At 49.1% G+C, this 18,844-nt stretch overlaps 1 protein-coding gene across 2 annotated transcripts; it reads left to right on the top strand.

Moving 5' to 3' along the window:
- The first annotated feature begins 785 nt into the window (after window positions 1–785).
- On the top strand, window positions 786–18,615 carry FOSL2 (FOS like 2, AP-1 transcription factor subunit). 2 transcript variants are annotated; one of them, XM_064648434.1, is made up of 5 exons: window positions 786–938; window positions 1,272–1,532; window positions 7,450–7,704; window positions 11,344–11,451; window positions 12,951–18,615. In XM_064648434.1, the coding sequence occupies exons 2-5, from the start codon at window positions 1,434–1,436 to the stop codon at window positions 13,458–13,460; spliced, it is 972 nt and encodes a 323-aa protein (XP_064504504.1). In that variant the 5' UTR covers window positions 786–938; window positions 1,272–1,433; the 3' UTR covers window positions 13,461–18,615. The 2 variants fall into 2 exon arrangements, with proteins under 2 accessions (XP_064504504.1, XP_064504503.1); XM_064648433.1 differs by lacking the exon at window positions 786–938 and having other exon boundaries at window positions 988–1,532.
- Window positions 18,616–18,844: the final 229 nt, after the last annotated feature.

Here is an 18,844-nt window from a genome sequence, read left to right as displayed (position 1 = left end):
AAAGCAAATAAAAATAAATAAAGCACAATATTAATAAACAAAATTAAAATGTGGTTAATTAAACAAATGAATATTATAAAAATAAAAGTAATAACCACGAAAATACACAATTAATAAAACATAAAAACATAAAATAATAAAAACATAAAATAATAAAAATAGAAATAAAAATGAAATAAAACCATTTTAACACTTATAAAAACTAAACTAGTCTGAAGTTTGGTTTATTGATGCAGTGAAGGAATGGGCCAAGCACTGCCAGCCACCCTTCTGCAGGGAGTAGGGCTGGATCAAACGCCTCCCGAGACACCGTGGCAGGGAAAGCCGATCTGTGGGGCCAGACTTGCGCCCCGTTGCCCAGAAGTCACCCCCGCGCTCCCCGCTCCCGGCCGTGTGCCTGTCCCTTTAAATCCCGGCGGCCGGGCCAGGGAATCCCTCTCGAGCGCGTCATCCGCGGCAAGGAAACCCGCGCTCGCGTCGTGCGACGCAAATGACCATTTTTGGCAACGTGCGACAGCGGACGGGACCAAGCGGGGCGGGGGGGGCGGGGCCTGCCGGGAACAGGTCGCCGCACCGCCCCCGCCGCTCCGCCCTCACCGCCCGCTCCGCCGCTCTCTGCAGGCCCCGGCGGGGCGGGCGGAGCGGCGGGGGCGGCGCGGCGGGCGCGGCGGAGGCGGGCGCCGTCCCCCGTGCCCGTCCCGCCTCCCCCGCCAGGGCGGCAGGTGGGAGGCTCCGCGCTGGCAAGGTGGGGCCGGTGCGCCGCGGGTTTGACGTGTGCGAGTGCACATGGTGCGGCGGCGGCGGGCGGATAATAAGCGAGCGGGGCCGGGGCGATGCCATTGCTCTGAGTCACCGCGGGCGCGCGGAGCTCCCGCTCTCCGAGCCGCGGGGCGCAGGACCCGGCTGAGTCACCCCCGTGCCGGGAAAAGGGGCGGCCGGTGTGTGGTGGTGGTGGTGGTGGAGGAGGAGGAGGAGGTTGGGGGGGCGGAGGAGAACCGCTCCGCCTGCAGCCCCCGGGGCCGCGGCCGCTCCGCCGGCGGGGCGAGTCTCGCCAGGCAGCGCGGAGAGAGGACATCGGCGAGCGCCTTCCTGCGCGCACGGCTCTGCTCCCGCCGCGCCGCCGGGAACTCCCGTCCCGTTCCGTCCCGTCCTGCCGGCGCTCAGCTGCCGACTGAGCTACTTACACATCGTTATTATTAATTTTGTTATCTCTTTTTTTTTTTTTTTTACTTTTTTTTTTAACCTTCCCCCCCCCTTATTACCTCCCAAAGCCTTTTTTATTATTTTTTCCCCCTCTTCGCGGCGAGCGTTGGGAGGCGAAAGGCAAGAGCCGAAGAGGTCGGGAGGGAGAAGGGGGCGGGGAGACGGCGAGGGAGCGGCGGGTGTCGGTGTGGGAAGGCGGGGACGCGGCTCCCCCGGCCCGACCTCGGACCATGTATCAGGACTACCCCGGGAACTTCGACACCTCCTCCAGAGGCAGCAGCGGCTCCCCGGGACATCCCGAGACCTACTCGAGCGGCGCAGCCCAGCAGGTAGGGCCGGGCGCTGCCCCTCTCCCGCGGTCCCTGCGGAGACTGCTCCGAGCGCTCCCGGCACGGGAGTTCACCGCCACGCCCGGGGAGCGGCCGGCGCTTCCTCGGCGGTGGAGGCGCGGGCGCCCGGCGGAGAGGCGCCGGCCGCGGGGCTGCCCGCAGCCGCGGCCCGTCCTGTTGCCCCCAGCGGGGCGCCGCCGCTTTGCTTCCCTCCCGCCCGCCCCGGCGCGGGTGCCGTGCCGCGTCCGGCGGGACGCTGACCGGAGTTCCCGGCCGGCCGGGCCAGGCGTGCCGTGGGAGGTACGGCCTGCCCCGAGCGGGGACGCGCGGTGAGGAGCGCCTGGCGGGCAGCCGCCGCAGCCCAGGTGCAGGGGGGGTCGGCGGGGGTCGGTGCCGAGCCCCCGCCTGTGGCCCGGGAACCCGCCGCAGCGGCGGGCCGGGACCAGCTCATAAGTCACAGGGCTCCTCCGGTCGACTCCGCTCCGAGGTCGGTAGCGCGAATACGGGGACGCACTGAACTCTTCCTCCTTCCTGCTTTTGTTCTCGTCAGGAGCTTCTCGGTGTCCCAGCATACCGCTCCTGTCCGGGCAGTGCCCGCGGCTCTCCAGCAGCACTTTGGGCGGCTTCCCTGGGACTTTGGGAGGTGCTGCTCAAGTTATTCACGGTGCTGCTGCAGCCGCCGTGGAACGCGCAGGGGTAGCTGAAAGGGGGCTCTGGGTCTTTCAAGCGCCCGCAGTGGTCTTCCCGCTTCTCACCCCGCTAAACTTTGGCTCCGGGGCACTGACACTATCTATTCCTTTCCCGCGGTGGGACCCCGGGGCCAGCGGAGTGCCGCTCTCCTCAGCCCGCTGCCCGCCCGTTTCTTGATTCTGCCTAGAGCCGCTGGCCGCGGAGCGGCCGGCGACGGCTTTTCCCGAGCTGGAGTTTCCTGGGGCCCGCAGGAGCGCTCCCCGCGCCGTCCGGCCCTGCTCCCCCCGCAAGCCCCGCTGCCGGGCGGCGCTTGGAGAATGGGAGATATTTCCTGTGGAAGCGGCGTGAATCCACGGACCTAAAAGCCCAGTCGGGTGGTTTGGATTTTTTTGCCTTTCATTTTCCTAAGAAAGCACCTCGGAATGACTTATATGCCTAGATAGACTAAATCCACCACTTCTGGGGAAGGCATTACACAATCGGGCCAGTTATACAAACCTGGGTTATTTCATAACTTGTTTACATCAGCTGGCCCAGCCTCAGTCTTTTTTTTGCCTTTTCAGAGTTGGGCTTCACCCCCCCCCCCCTTTCTCACAATATTATTATTTCTTGTGTGGCTTGTATGAGAGAACTGGCAGCATAAGCAGAGTTGTAGCCTTCGCATCAAGAAGTCATAGGATCATTAAAAAAAAAAAAAAAAGGAAAAAGGTCCAGTTTTAAACTCTGCCAGCCGTACCAGCCCGTGACATTCCTCACATTAAAGAAGTTTTACCAGAAATGACTCGCTGCCGCTCCCCGCCTGTTCCAAATGCATCTCGCTGGTGCCCTCTGCGGGTTGCGGACTGAGGTTTCCCGGGATTCTAGCTCAGCTAAAGCTTATTCCTTGGTTTACAGTAAATGCCGGGACAAGGTAGGGGAGCGGGAAGGGGGGCTGAGAAACTGGAAACGCCCGGCAAGCTGCAAGTCCTCACTCTCCCTTTCCTCCTGTGATTCAACAGCTGCGCTGGATTCGAGCACTTGCTGCGGGAGGTCGTGAAACTCTGTCACCACTTAATATTTGAGCTGTCGTGGTCCGAGCGATAACTGGGTTTTCCCCTTTTTCTGGGGCTGCCCATCTTCCCCAGGCAGCTCGTGTGCGAGGCGTTTGATATAGGGACCAGAGCCCGGTTTCTAGGGTTACTATCTGAAACGGGGCTTTGAGCAGGACGTCGGCTTAGCAAGAACATAAATGTTTTCTTTAAGAATCTGGGAGATTTCTCAAGGCCTTGTAGATCGTCTTTCCCTTGATCCTTACAGATGTTGTAGATTAGGATCAAATGTAAGCGTTGCCTTTACCCCAGCAGTCGGGCTGTTATGCTCATTCTGGTCTAGGGAGATCTGCGGAGTTTTATCGCTACAGAAAATATGCATTGCAGAAATTTTTTTCTTTAGTGTGTGCTTTTTTTTTTTTCCCAAAAGCAAGAAAAGATGCATCGGTCACATGTTTAAATGGAAACTGTGTCTCTGAGCCAAAACTTTGATGCTTTTTAATTATTTTTCCCATACTGCACAGCACTGGAACATTTTTCTTTTCAGTTGCGTGTCATGCTATTTTCCTAATCACTGACTTGCCATGTGGTAAACATAGACTTTAATGGCAAGAGTTTGTGTACTCTTTCAGACCAGTCAACTTTCCCCTGAGATGTCATAGCACTGTGTCCACTTTTCCTTCAAGGAGATGTTCAACATGGGAGACCCATCAGGGGCTTTGTATTTATTATATCACATATACCCTATATTTGATAACCGAGTAGTTGTTACAGATGCTTTGGGTATTTTCTTGGTTGCTTCATTGTTGGATTTGATTATATTTTTTTTGCCTAGCCATTTTACCCATTTCTCAACTGGCTTCTGGTGCTGCTCAGCACTTAGAGATGTAAGTGAAGGTCTGGAGAGGAACGAAGAAACAACAGGGTGTGGTATAGAAACTCCTCCCTAAGATGGAGAAGGGAACCATGAAGACAAAGCTTGAAATGTTTCTGTGTTGTCTGTGCTACTTTGTGAGCTGCTAATGCAGTCTGTCCCTACCCATGGTAGGACTTGCTGGAGCCTCCCCCAACTGTGGATCTGAGGAGGCTCCCGTCCAACCCCATGTTTTTAAGACAGAGCAGAGACTGACCTCAGTTCTTGGCACTCTTAATAACAGGACTCTTTCTGTTTGCTGTTTAGTTGTTGGGGTTTTTTAATGATACCTTCATCTGCGTGTTGCTTGGGTCAGGAGGCGAGCGGTGGCTTGGTGGTTGAGCGTGTGCTGCGTGTGTAGCCCTGCAATCTGGCTATCACCACATCTTCTCTGTAGTGCTGGGAATTCCTTGTAGATAAGAAGAACCGAGAGCTGGCAGAGAGGTACCTCCAGGAGCCTCTCATGGGTCAGAGGATGAGAGTTGTCCATGTCCTGGGAGATGAAAAGGCAGGAGGGGCTCTGGAAAGAGGAGAAATGGGGAGGTGGGTGAGGGCAGGCAGTGCTGCAAGGCTGGCAGGGGGACTGAAGCTTTCCGAGACGGGGAGGCACGAGGAGAGCAAAGCTGGGGCTGCAGTTTGGGGAAAGGTCTGGCATTCTGATATGAGGAGGCCAGTGCTCAAAGGGGCTGTCTAGGGGAGGTGGCAGGGAATTCAGGGCCTGCCACTGCAACCAGCAACATTCCAGGAGTCAGAGCTGAGGCCACTGGGCAGAGTGTGGAGGGCCAGCAGCATTTTGGCACAGGAAAGCTGATCCAGTGCAGTGTTCTAGCAGGGAAGGCGAGGTATGTGGGGAAAGCCTGACCAGTCAGGAAGTAATGCTTGTAAAACCTGGCGGTAGACTGAGCACTCTGTATCTGAAGACTCAGCCTGCCACAGCAGTGTGTCCCTTAATTAGTTATCCTGGAAAAATACTTCCTTTTGAGAGTATTTCAGAATACAGATTTGGAGGATTTTTTCTTTCTAAGATATTTTGTGTTATTAGAAAGGAACCTGCTGACAGATGGGGCATGGTACCGAGAGGAACTGATCTCTTCCCCAGGTCTGCAAGCAAGCATCATGGAGCTGCAGAGTGATGTGGCTGAACTGAGCAGCTCCCCTTTGCAGTCCAGGAGATTCTACTAGTGTTAGGGAAGGATCCTAGGTTGAATACAGGAGTGATTGGAAGTGAAGTACTCACTTTATCAATAACTTGGAGCCTGATCTTTGTCAGATGCTTGTATTATATGTGGCTGATTTGGTGGTGGATCTGACTCTCCCAACCTCTGTTGGGAAATTTTAGCCTATTGCTGGATGTTGGAGGCAAAGGTTTGCTCTGGAGTGCAAATGGTGTCTGGATGGCAGAACACCAGAAGATCTCTGAATGTTTTGCAGCCATAGCTTTCTAGTGTCCCTGAAAAGAAGACAGGACTTTTCCTCTCTGTTTTTTTTTTGATACAAAAGGGATGGTGACACAGGTAGGTAAAGGCTTTGGTAGAAGCCACTCATGGAGCAGGAAGCAGGGCTCACATCCCTTGAGTTGAGCTTGTGGTTTAACTAGTCTTGCACTTAATTCCTTCTGTGAAGGTAAGGTCCCTTTGTGTTCTGGTTGTGGAAGCACCAGGGCATCCTCTCCTGTGCCATGTGGTCACAGGCTACACCAGGCAGAGCAAAGGAGGGGATTTGCACCCATAAATTCTGATGTAGTGTTGACAGTTTGCAGCTCTGGGCCTCTATAATTAACTGGGAGAGGTGGCATGCACTTTGAGATGAGGCTGTGTTGGACTTAAGCTCCAAGTGAATCTCTGAGGTTCTTTTGGGGGGTTTTGCCAAGGTCTTGGTGCCAGTGTCATTTTCTCTGTGTAATTCCCCCACCTGCTTAACTTGACTCACTCCTTCCTTCTCTCATCCTTTCTTGCTAGATGTTCAGCTGTCCAAAGCTGTAAGTCGGCAGTTGTCAGTATTCAGACTGGATCTCCTGATCTCCAGGCATTGGCAGCTGGCTAATGCTGGCCCAAAGTGCTGTAGCTATCAGAATTTGAAATACTATTTGCAGTAGCCTTGGTTTAACAAAGCACTTAAGGTGCTTGACTAGGCACACCCTGAAAAGGAAATCTGTGTTGAAGTGCTGTACCTTATCTGGGACGCTTACCTGAGCTGAGGTCAGGCTGATGCAAGGGCTCTCGTTTCTCTGGAAAGCCAGTTTGTCGACCCAAGAATGCGCATTTTTCCCGGAATCATTTCAAAGCTTACAAATCAGTGGTGGTGACTGCCGCAGGTCCTACAAGCCCTGTCCCTTGCACAGTGATTGCTGGAGCAAGGCATGTCTGTCTGTTAATCCCAGTCTAACCATTGAAAGCCTCCTGAAGGAGCTCAGCATAGACAAAAGCATTCTTTCTCCCCTTCTTCCCCCTCCGGGGACAAGTGATTGTTTTCCTTGCAATTTAGCGCCAGCATATTATCCAGATGGATTTACCTCTGTCTGAAACAAGGTGTACATGTATTTTGGAGGCGATCATTACCTGCTGCCTTGGTTTTACTGCTGCCTTGTTTTGTCTAGACAGTGCAGAGAGCTGCAGGGAACTTGTCCGATCTGAATCCTAAGACCTATTTTATAGGCTGCTATTAAAATACATATCCTCGCACGTAACCATCCTGGGGCCGGGTTTCTCGCCCTGCATGTGTGGCAAGTGCAGAACCAATGAAGAAGAGGCAAGCTGCTGTTCTTGCCATACCAAACCCTATGTGGACCAAGCCCAAATTTCAGGGCAGTCCTTTGGTAGAAGGCGGCTTCATCCTTCTTGGTAGGGGCATTTCAAAACTGAAGTTTCTCTTCCTTTTCTTTGGGCTCACGGAGAAGTGTTTCTCTAGAAACTCCCGAATTCCCCTTTTACTCCCCACCGGAAGGAGCGGTGGGCACAGGCAGGAGGTGGCAGCGGTGGGGACACTGCCTGCCAGGGGAGGCTGGGGGGGTTTGTGGGGGAAGAGGAAGGAGGCTGGCAGAGGCCAGAGCTGCTCCAGAGGGAAAGTGCCTGAGCCCAGTGATTCCTCAGGGGGCTGTGTTAGGCAGGGGCAGCCTGGGATGCTGCAGAGGCACCAGCTGCTGGTGTTTGTGCTTCAGGTGCCGCTTTGATCCTCACTGGTGCCACTCCTGAGGGCCTAGCTCGTTTCGGAATAACCACTTATGTTCTGCTTTCATTGACGGTTTCTTTTCCTCTCTGTCCCTCTTCTCCTCTGCCTTTCCTCCTAGAAATTTCGAGTAGATATGCCAGGATCAGGCAGTGCTTTTATCCCTACGATCAACGCCATCACAACCAGCCAAGACCTGCAGTGGATGGTCCAGCCCACCGTCATCACCTCCATGTCAAGCCCTTACTCTCGTTCGCACCCCTACAGCCACCCGCTGCCCCCGCTCTCTTCGGTGGCCGGACACACAGCCCTTCAGCGTCCTGGTGTCATCAAAACCATCGGGACAACAGTGGGACGGAGACGAAGAGACGAGCAGGTAACCACAGTGGGGAGAGCAGCTGAGAGTGCCTTGAAAACAGATGTACAGGGATTCCCCCCTGCCCCCTCTTGGGATCTCCCAGCCCCAGAAGGGAGCACCGAGGTCTGTCCCCGGCACTGTACAGGTGCTGGGGTTTCTTAGGGTGCCGTAGAGCGTAAGCTGGAGACTGACTCTTAGTGCTGCTTTCTCATCGTGTGGCGAGATTTACCCAATCTTCATCAAACGCTTCGCACCACCGGGCCGCATTGTGGCTCGGTTTCAAAAGCAGGTGAAACTCTGAAGTCAAGCCCTGGGTTTCAATTTGAGTGTCTCTGCTGCTCCAGGCAGAAGAAAACCTCCAAGCAAGCAGAGGACCTTTCATGTAGGTCCTTTACAAATCTGACACCCAAATGACATCACTTTAGGGTTTTCTATCTGCTCTGTGGCAGCTAGCATTGCTCCAGTCTCAATTTGTGTGATACCCCCAGTACCAGCCAGCATCATACAGGGAGGAACAGCCTCTCTAGAGCACCTCAGCTCTAGCAGCAAAATATCTGAATATCTGGGGTCCAAATCCATGTTCCCACTACAAATATGCAATTGCTTGATCTTTTTGCAGAAGTGAGGTGGGGATCCTCTAAGAGATTTTTCTGCTTCAAACCCGGTGGTATTTTCATAACTGAGATGGGGTGGCTTGTACCACTGCTACCCTGTGCTCAACCTCCTGATGAGATTATCAAGCTGGCACCCTGGATCTGCAGGGAGGTAGACCAGGTGCAGGCACCTCATCTTCTGGAGATCCTTTCAGCCCTGTCGATCTCTTCTTAGTTGATCTCTTTCTTAGTAAGAAACAGCCTTCCCCAGGGCTGTCTGGTGAACAACTATTCACACTGCTAGGCTGATTTCTTTTTTTAAAAAAATATATCTGAATAAACTAGATCTCCCCAAATTGTTCCCAAGCAGCAGTTGTGTGGGTTGCTGCAGAGCAGTGTAATGAGACGCACTGCACACCCTCCATACAAGAGCACACACTACTGTGTGAGGGCTGTTTCCAATAAGTCTCACCAGCCCTACTTTTACTTCCACGTCATCTGTTTTGATTCACTGTCCGATTATTTTATGTGAAGTTGCTGTCTGGTTTAGACCTAAGAGGTTAAAGTCAGAGTTTAGCAGTACCTCTGCACAGGGAGCTGGTATGGGTGCACTGAGGACCCATTTTTGGGAGGAAGAATGGGGCAGCCGTGGTGGGTGTGTACGTGCCAGCCCTTTCCATCAGCTGGAGCTATTTCCCAGTTTCCTGCGTGCAAGGCTGGTGTCCAAAGGCAAGGAAGGTCTCACGAGAACTGGAGGAATAATTAGCAACAACTAATTTGTTTGACAAATGCTGCCTCTGTGCTCACAAATTGGCCGTGAAGAGATCACCATATTCTCTGCTTTATTTGTTGTTCAGAGTTATTTGCTGAAGGATGCCTGCCAAGCAATTCCTGGCCTGTGGCTTGTTTGCAAGGCGTTCATTGTGGGTCATTCAAAGCCAAGTCCTTTTGATTAGACACGTGCTAAGGCAGTACCCGGGCACTTTACCGTGGCTCTTTGGCTCAGGTTTCCACTGTTGGTGCTTTGAACACCACATCGGAGTGCCTTTTTGGAAAACATTGTGTAACACTTTATGAAAAGAGCCTGTTTTGATGAATGTTCCTGACAGTGAATGCACGTATTGGGCTTGGACAAGCTATGGATAACGCGTACAGCAGGGGCACGAAGAGTGCCAAATCCAACTGCTTTCAAACAAGTCCAGCAACCACTGACGGAATATTCCTTTTTAGACCTGGTAAAATATTAAGAACGTCTAGATTAGGGGTTTCAGGCCTGTCTGAGATTTTTTTTTTTTTTTTTTTTACAAGGCAGAGCCTCTGAAACAGATAATTTTAAAATGACTGAAGGCTCTGGGAGGAGAAATTTTGCTCCCAACATATTTCAATGAGATCTGTGCTTCTGAAACATGAAAGGGCTCTTGAAAACTGTGCACAGAGGCCCCTAGTCAGCATAGCTTCTGTGTGCATACTTAGTGCTTTGCAATACTGTAGATACTTGTGTACAAATCCTTTTTTACCCTGCACACATCTGGGCTGGAAAGGGAGTGGACAGAGCTGTAGAGGGGAGAGTGGGGCCTGCAGGGGCTCCTTACTGGGGGAAATATGCTGCCCAGCAGAATGGAGGTACTCTCCACCCTAAAATGGAGCACTGTGATCTGCTGATGGAAAAGTTTTTGGGCCTAAATCCTGTGTCTTGCAGTCCTAGAAGCGCTTGTGTTGCTCAGTGAGCATCCAGGGGCTCGCATTACATGCAGGTGAAATCACCGGCACAATTCAGATCCTGAAAAAAGCAGAAATGAGCAAGCTGAATGCCCAGAGGCTGAAGTAAATTCACTGAAACACCAAACATCAAAATTAAGGAGATAGAGGAAGCCAAAACAACCCAGACTGAGGTTAGAGTAAAACTAACAATAAAAAGAAAAGCTGGTAAAAGGATTAATGTCTCATTTGCAACATGTAGAGTCCATGAAGATGTTAAAACCGAAAGCTTCTGTGAAAAGGGGTTTCTTTCCATTCTCTGCTGGCACGTGCTGTGAGACCTGACACTTGCTTTGCAGGGTGTCAAGGTTTCACTTTTGTTTGCAGTCACTAGCCCAGAGCCCCTGCAGCACACACCAGCTTGGTGAGGCTGAAGTCCAGGGCATGAGGTTGATCCCCAGCGGAGGAGGATGCACAGCTGAACATATGCCCCGAATCCCCGTGGTGGTCTGTTTGCGCCGGCTCCTGCAAGCCATGTGCTGCAGCAGAGAGCTGGGCTACACTCACCCTCTCCATGTGCTGTTCTACTGGCTCCCCGGCCTTGGCAGAGGCACAAACCTATCTGCTGCTGCTGGGATTTGTAAAACCTTGTCTCAAACCCCAAAAGCTAGGCATAACTTGACCAGATCTTGTGGGCTCCTGCTCACTTCCTCTGTTTCGCAAGAGCGTAGCTGGATGGATTGCTATGGAATTGCTCCTGATTTACATCAGTGAGGATATCAGCTGGCCTCAGGAAGCCCTTGGTATCACTGGAGCCTTGCCTGCTGATGCAAGAAGCAGTATGTTATCTAGCTGAGTGCTCAAAAATTTGAGGTCAAATTTTTGAGTAATATAAATCATTGTTGCTTCACGGACTCCATGGGAGCTCTGCTGTTTTCCCTGTCTCCCCCTCTACCCCATCCCCGACCTTCAAGCAAGCAACTATTATTGTGTGGGAAACAGCAGATACTTTCTTTCAAGAAAGAGGCACTTACAACATCATGCTCTGGTTTTGCTTAACGTACCACCCAAGTTGTGAAACAATCAGAGCATCTTTTATCTGTTTGGCCTTGGTGCAGATTCACTGTCCTCTTACACAATCTTCTCCCTGCGCCCTGCTCCATCTTCTCCTCACCCTTCTGCTAAGATCTAGTGCAGGCAGAGATACTGTGTGCTTTCATCTTCTGCTGACATCAGTGAAGAGGGGGAGTGCTCAGCATCCTGCTGGATCAGGCCTTTTTCCTTTGCATTGCGGTTAAATCCTCACAAACTTAAAGGAATGCCTTCATCAGATCTGATTGTAGATTTTCTTGGCACTTGCCCACAGCTGTCGCCTGAGGAAGAAGAGAAGCGAAGGATCCGGAGAGAGAGGAACAAATTGGCAGCTGCTAAGTGTCGTAACAGGCGTCGAGAGCTAACAGAGAAACTCCAGGCGGTACGTGCTCTGCATACATTTCTCCTTCCTTGTCTCCTGCCCTTTGGACGAGTTCGAAGGGCATTGTTCTTCCTCCCCTAGCATGTTCAAGGAAGATGCTTCACAACACACTCTGCCTTCCCCTTCCAAGGCTGCCCAGTAGCATTGCTCCTACATCAATAGTGGTTGGAGGATGAGGAGGACTTGGGCTTGGAGCTCAGGACCCTAAATTCTCCTTACTGAGTGTCCAGAATGTCCTAGGAGCTCTCTTCGCTTCTGGCTTCCCAACTAGCGTGAGTCCGCTTGACTCTGGTCTTCCATCAGTGAAAATAAAGGTGCTGTGTGCCTCAAAAGCAGGCTCTAAGGACAAAAGCACTGAAGAGGAAGGCTCATCTAAAAGCAGTAGAAAACAAGGCAGATGTTATGTGTACCTATCAAAGCTACATCCTTTAGGCTTAACCTTTCTTTGAGCATGGGGTGGGGGTAACTGCCATCCTTCAAAAAGGAAGCACTGGAGAGATGTGTGCCCTACTGCCTCAGGGGTAATAGCTAAGATAGAGAAGGTAGGGCTGAGCGTAGGAACCGAGGGGTGGGTAAGGGACTGGTTGAAGAGGAGGCAAGGATGGGTTGTGTTGAAAGAGGCTGAAGGGAAAGCTCCAGTGCTTCTGCTCAAGGACCAGCCTGGGGCTGGTTTTATCCAGTGATCTTGTTAACAAGCACAGCAGCAGCAGTGAAAGCACACCAGTGAAATGTGCTTCTGACTAGAATTCAGGAGGTGTTCTCAGTTAGGGGAGGCAGGACATCCTATAGAAATGTCATGACTAAAGTAATAGAAGTGAGAGGAGTGCAAAGTGGGAAGTCATATCCTGAAGGAATGAGGGTGAGTTCTTTGTGAAATTATGAGTTCCTCATATGGGAAAGTACTAATTGCTCACAGATTGACTATGAGGCATCAGTGCTATGTGACCATGGGAAAGGTAAATGTATTAATCGTAGGATGCATCAAGGGTTACATCCAGTGGAGACAAAAGTGTTAGTCATTTGGGCAAGAGTCAGGCAAGTGTCGGACCTAATCTGGAATACGCACTACAGAAAGAAACATTTTAGAGATTGCTATACACTAACTCTTGTCTAAGTGAAAAGAATATGATTAGCTCAACACAAAAAACAGTGAGAGGAGATCTGGGTCCTCTCCGCTAAGATATCTGTCAGGCAGAACAAGAGAGAAGACTGAAGTCATGGGCCAAGACAGAATGGCAGAAGCTGGCCATCAGAAAATTAGGGTGAGTTTATGAGAAGATTATTTATAACCCTTAGTTTGGTGAAGTTTGGGAATAGCCTACTAGTAGACACATGAAACACAAGATGCTCAACTGGCAATGACCTGGTGCCTGCTCGGCTCATGAAGAGTCTGGGGTGTATCTGTCTGTGCCAGATGGGACCTGGACTTGATGGCCATGGTCCAGGTGAGGAGTAGTTCCAGAGCCTTTGGTATTTATTTATTCCCCTTTTGTCTACAGGAAACTGAAGTGCTGGAGGAGGAGAAGTCAGTGCTGCAAAAGGAGATTGCTGAGCTCCAGAAGGAGAAGGAGAAGCTGGAGTTTATGCTGGTGGCTCACAGCCCTGTGTGCAAAATCAGCCCCGAGGAACGTCGGAGCCCACCATCAAGCAGCCTCCAGAGCGTTAGGACTGGAACAAGTGGAGCAGTGGTGGTGAAGCAGGAGCCTGTGGAAGAAGAGATCCCATCTTCCTCTTTGGTCCTTGACAAAGCCCAGAGGTCTGTCATTAAGCCCATCAGCATTGCTGGAGGTTTTTATGGGGAGGAGGCACTCAACACTCCCATCGTGGTGACCTCAACACCAGCCATCACTCCTGGCTCCTCCAACTTGGTGTTCACCTACCCCAACGTGTTAGATCAGGAGTCTCCTCTCTCCCCTTCTGAGTCCTGCTCCAAAGCTCACCGGAGGAGCAGCAGCAGCGGGGACCAGTCCTCGGATTCCTTGAACTCTCCCACCTTGCTGGCATTGTAATCCCCCTGCAGTCCCCCATTTTGCCAGTGTGTTACATCCACCCACAGTACCATGGGGGGAGTCCCCCTCCATGGGATTAGAGACAGGCACAGGATCGTTCAAGCACAAGGGCAGCAAGAACAAGGATGGGGAAGTGCTACAGCTCCAGGAAAGAGAGTGAGGACCAACGCCAGCTCCCTGGAGGCAGGCAACGGCAAGGGTGGGACTGACATGCCAGGACTGTTTGGAGAGGGTGCTGTTCCCTCTGTAGGGACTGCCTATGAAAACCTCTTTGTGGCCATAGTGGACTTGGGGAGCACTCCTGGCTGGAACTGAAGGCGAGCTGCAGACAGTTGCTAGTCATCCCTTTCCTTTGTGGATTGATCTGATCAGTTGTGCTCTGTGCTTAAATCATTCTGGTTAGTTGATCTTACAGCTTCTCTCTTGCCCTCTCTCTCTCTCTGCTTATCATTTCTGATGTTGTCGATCCCATTACATTTCATCCAGTTGCTCTGAACTCTAAAGGCTTGTTAGGATCTTTCCTCTTGGGAGCGGCTGCGGGAAACATATAGGTTGCCCAGACAGGAGGGGGACAGCTGGGAGGATGGGGAGAGAGGGGGATCAAGAGGAGCCCAAGAGCTCAGCAGCAAGGGCAGAGCTTGTAGTCTCTAGGCTAGGGCACAGAGACAGCAGGAGGCTCTCTTTTAAAATGTAGATATGTTTGTCTCCTTGGGCTCCTCAAAAAAACAAGTTAGCATCTCAGGGCCAAAGTAGCATCAAAAGCTGCTGGGCTGGCACTTACCAGTGTCTTTGGCAGGGTCTTACCCTGGTTTGCTGGATATCACGTCTGCTGCTTGTTGTTTACTTTTCTTGGGCTACCCAGTGTCTAGGGAGTATTGCATCTTCCTTCCTATCAGAGCTCCTGACTCAGAGCTCTGAGATTCTCCCCTCCCCTTGGGCATATTTGCAGAACATGCTACCGAAAAAGAGGGGGCACCACGTGTCTATAAATCTAGGATGGAGACAGGCAGCAGCTAAGGGGGTGAAACTAGCTGGTTGTACCCTTGCTGACTTTTTCCTTGTTGGGAAACAAAGCAGCATGCATCCACCAGCTCTTACTGGTAGGTGTTGTTTGCTCAGAGATTCCCAATTCCGAGGTTGAGGGGAAGGTAGGGGGTCCAGCCTCCAGAACAGCACAGGCCACAAGGCACTCCTGATCAGGCAGGAGTGGCATGTTTGAAGTGTTGACCCCTTTGAACTAGAAGAGAGCTGTATTAGCCATAAACTCTGGCAAATGATAAATTGACAGCAGAGGAAAATTGATTAGTGTTATTTGCACCTCGGTCTTTGGCCTCTTTTTTTTTTTTTTGCATTCTAATTGATCTGGAGTTTTTGGTGTTGATTGGCCTGAAGACAAAAAAAAACAAAGCAGAGGGCTCTCCTGTAGCCCCGGGTCCTTGTCTTCTCCAGCCTTAGGGCTTGGCTGCTACTACTAAGTGCTCACAGGGGCACAAGCTCTCCAGCGCTGATGTTCACTACTGAAAACAGTAACATGTGTAACCTATTCCTACTTGGGGCCAAGCTCAATCCCTGTGGATGTCAAGGCACTGACAAACCATGATTGCCCAGCTTGCACACTAGGATTGCCCAGCTTGCCAGCTAAGCCACTTAGGGGATGGCTCTTTGGTCCTGCCTGTTGAAGCTGTGGTGGCAGCTATTTATTTTGGTGTGATATTTTCTTGTTCTTTTATATATTTTTTCTTTTTTTTTTTTTTTTTTTAAGTCAACTGAAACCAGGGTATTTCTTGGTCAGGCTGGACCTGGAGAAATGCAATATACAATTATAGGGCCAGTCCTATGAGATGCAAAACTGCTGCAGTTGCCACCAACTCCACTGGAAATTAATAGGGCTTAGTCTTGTGGAAGTGGACTTTTCCTCAGAACTGGCTTCCCTCAAACCCTGGCCACTGCCCATTCCTTGAGTTATTTCAAAGGGACACTACTTTTGGCTCTAAAGGTAGACTTTGTTTTTTTTATTAATACTATTATTTTTAAACCCAAGTATTTACCAAACCTGCCAGAAATAAATATATGAGTGATATTTTTGCTTCATAAAGCTGATTGGGATTCTTTTCTTTATTGCTTAAACGCTTTCATCCTTATACCGGTGCTAGAGGTTTCAAACAGCTTACATGACACGTAAAATTGATAAAGGAGTTCTGTTGTCCTTACATATACATCAAAACTTCCTTTTTAATAAAGTAGACCTTAAATTTCCCATAGATAGCACAGAGGATTCTCTTTTTCCTCAGGTTTTATGTAGATGATATCACTTTAGGTGAAACTGCTGCTTCTCTGTCTCCATTTTGCCAAATGCTTGCTTGGGCCAGTCCAGGTTGAGAATCTAAAGCTGTTCAATAAAATGTCTCTGCATGTCATTTCCACTCATTTTTTAGCAGAATGCAACACTGACGAGTGGTGAATCCTAAAGTGATACAGCTACTTTTGAGGTTAGCTGACCAGTATTTCTGTCTCCAGGGAGATCAGGAACATCTATCCCTTCTAGGGGTTTCAGGAAGTCAGGTGCCTCCTCAGACCTAACTGGTGGAATAACAAAAACCTACCTTTGCTTTTGGTCACTGAATCATTGCCAAAAGGAGTTGCAGCTGGTCCTTGCCCACTGCCTCCTGCCTGGTCATTGACCTTCTCAGACACAGGATGAGATGCTCCCCTTTCCTGTCCTGTGATACTGATACTATGTGAAACTGCTTAAAAAGAGGATTATTTTCTACTGTTTGGAAAAAGCCCCAAATACCTTGTGCCTGCCCATTTTGTCCCTCAAATCTCTCAGAGGACGTCTGTGATGGGATCGTTGGTTCCTGGAATTTTGTATTTTGTGGATCAGCCTTACTTTTGTTTGGTTTCTGGCAGCCAGGTACAACTTGAGCTCTGCTGCTGTTTTGGTCTGGCCCTGCATTTTTTTTTTTTTTGGTGTGCTCTTTGGGAATTGATTGTCTTCCCTGTCCCCAAAATCCTCTGAATTTAGTGTCTCCATGTTCTGCATGTAATGGGAGTGTGGGAGCTGTTATAACTAGTGCTGACCAAGAGTTGTTAAGTCAATAGAAAAAGACCCAGGGAATTTCAGCTGGTATTGGGTCAACCCCCTAGTGACTGGCTCAACAAAGCCTCTCATAACATGATAAATTAATCAATGCCAAAATGGGAGGAGCAGTAGCAGCTGCACTGAAGGAAACATTCAGCTTCCGGGTGATGTTTGCCATTCCAGTTTTGCCCTTACTCCTCCTTCCCCCCTCCTAGTTGTGGCATTGCCTTCATATATTCCTTTCTCATAGATGTGGAGACTGGGTAAGTCTCAAACTACTTGTGATGTGATGGGATTCGGGACCAACATGCTGGGGACAGTAGCTGTCTGTTGCATTTTTTATAATTATTATTTAAATTATCTGTTTAGTTCATCTGAACCTTTAATTTTGCTGCTTACTGTGTGTAGGATCCACCTGGCCTTCATCCTAAATGAAAAGAAAAAAAATGAAAACAAACTTAAGACACCTCCCTTCTCCCTGGTCTCTTACTATTTATTGGCAGGCAGCCGTCTTGTGCCTGCTCCAGCAGATCTGCCCGCCACTAATTTAACATCCTCCCAACTCACATTCTTGGTGTTTGGTTGTTGCCTTTTTTTTTTTTTCCTTTTTGGTGTTGCTTTTTTTCCCATTATAAAACAGACTTCTGAAATGTAAGAAATCTTACTATCATGACACAAGTGCATTTTCATTAGGAAGGCCAAGTCAAACATTTTAAGAGGTGGGGGGAACAATCTAAATTTTATTTCTTATTTATTTATCATGTTTACATCTTTTTTTTTTCTGTTTAAGACTTGGATATAATAAAGAAAGCATTAAAAATACTTCAATCTTCTTTTTTTAGGCTAATAATATTTTTTTTTGATTCCTTAAATAAAAGATTCTGGGTTTTGTTGTTGTCTGTATAAAATGTAAAAAGAGATATGTTTCAAAAGATGCATTATCATTCCTCTGTGAACAGTAGGTGGAGTTCAGGACAAATCTCAGAATACAAGATAATAATAAAATCCCATCCTGTTTTACTTAATTGTTCCCCTCCTATCCTGTATGATTAAAGGGTTATTCCACTTTCTTGTTTGTGGTTACTTGATGTTAAAACCATAATAAAATGTGTAGAAAATAGGTATCCAATTGTTTTTGCTCAGTGAGAGGATAAACTGTTGTATATATCTTGATATACTGTGTAGTTCAAAGTAACATCAGTAAGGGATAGTGCATCTTTATTAGAGCGATGTTACTCGTGTCACTAAAGTCTACTTTAAGATCCTCAGATACAGAAAGGGCCTGATTCTGATTCCACTCTCCTGGGGCCACATTGAAAGCATCAGTAGCATTTTGCTGCTGCAAAGCGGGAGTCAGAGGTGGAATCAAGCCTCAGTGATTAACAGGCGACCACGGGGATTACTGAAGGTTTGGGGGCACCATTATCTTTTTTTTTTTTTCCTTCAAAAGTTTTATATCATGGTTTTTCTTTTTTATTGTTTGTCTGCAATGAAATAGTTTCTGCCAAGGAGGTTCTTAAAGATGACTGCTGAAGTGGGACCTTTCTTTGCTCCTGGTGATCTTGATATAGTTCTTTCAGTCCTGAAGAATCTCAGCTCTGAGGCATTCTCTCTGCTGTTGTCTCTTTTCTGTTCATGTTATTTTACTGAATTACAGGCCTACACTATTTGCACTAAAACAAAAAGCTTGTTAGAGAAAGCTTGCTGCTATGAAAGAAAGAACATATTACAATGGTTTTGCTTTTACAATTTTAACTGAGTAGCATTTTGTAGAATAAAATCAATTTAGACTGAAAAGAAAAAATGACTTTTCTTTTTTCCTCTGCACCTTCTTTCCCCCATACTCCTTTCTTTTCATCCAATTCCTTGGTTGGTATGATATTCCCCTCTTCTCTTTTGGTGCTCAGTTGTAATGATTGGCTATATTGTTGACTATGCTGCTGAGAGTTATGACACTTGTAAATCTCGTTTTAATGACATTGTGGACACTTTTGTATAGCAAGAGCTAACTGGAGTTCTTCTCTCTGTTAATTGAAGTCATTAAAAAGCTCCCTTTGCCATGAAAAATTAAAACCTCGCATGTTCCTTCAATATGAACAAATGGGTACAGCATTGCCAGGTGCCCGGTTGTAGCACATTTCAGGGCTTTTCATAAAAGCCGCTGCAATCCAGACAGCTGTTAGCTGCAACAATGGTAAATGGGGCAGAGGCTAGCAGAGCAGCCCACCTGGGCTAAATGGCAAATAAAGCGCTAATCCTTTCATCTTGGCTTCAAAAAGGAAAGGGATAGAGGTAGAAAATT

This window comes from Pseudopipra pipra, chromosome 3, assembly GCF_036250125.1.
Source record: "Pseudopipra pipra isolate bDixPip1 chromosome 3, bDixPip1.hap1, whole genome shotgun sequence".
In the NCBI taxonomy this organism is placed as follows: Eukaryota; Metazoa; Chordata; class Aves; order Passeriformes; family Pipridae; genus Pseudopipra; species Pseudopipra pipra.
Note: the sequence above shows the minus strand (reverse complement) of the source record. Positions and strands in the feature narration are given on the sequence as shown.

Excerpts from the sequence above, each read along its gene's own strand:
- FOSL2 (XM_064648434.1), top strand. The coding sequence starts at position 1,434 with ATGTATCAGGACTACCCCGGGAACTTCGACACCTCCTCCAGAGGCAGC. Across the intron at positions 1,533-7,449 it reads CGAGCGGCGCAGCCCAGCAG|AAATTTCGAGTAGATATGCC; the intron begins GTAGGGCCGGGC and ends CTTTCCTCCTAG. Across the intron at positions 11,452-12,950 it reads TAACAGAGAAACTCCAGGCG|GAAACTGAAGTGCTGGAGGA; the intron begins GTACGTGCTCTG and ends TTTTGTCTACAG.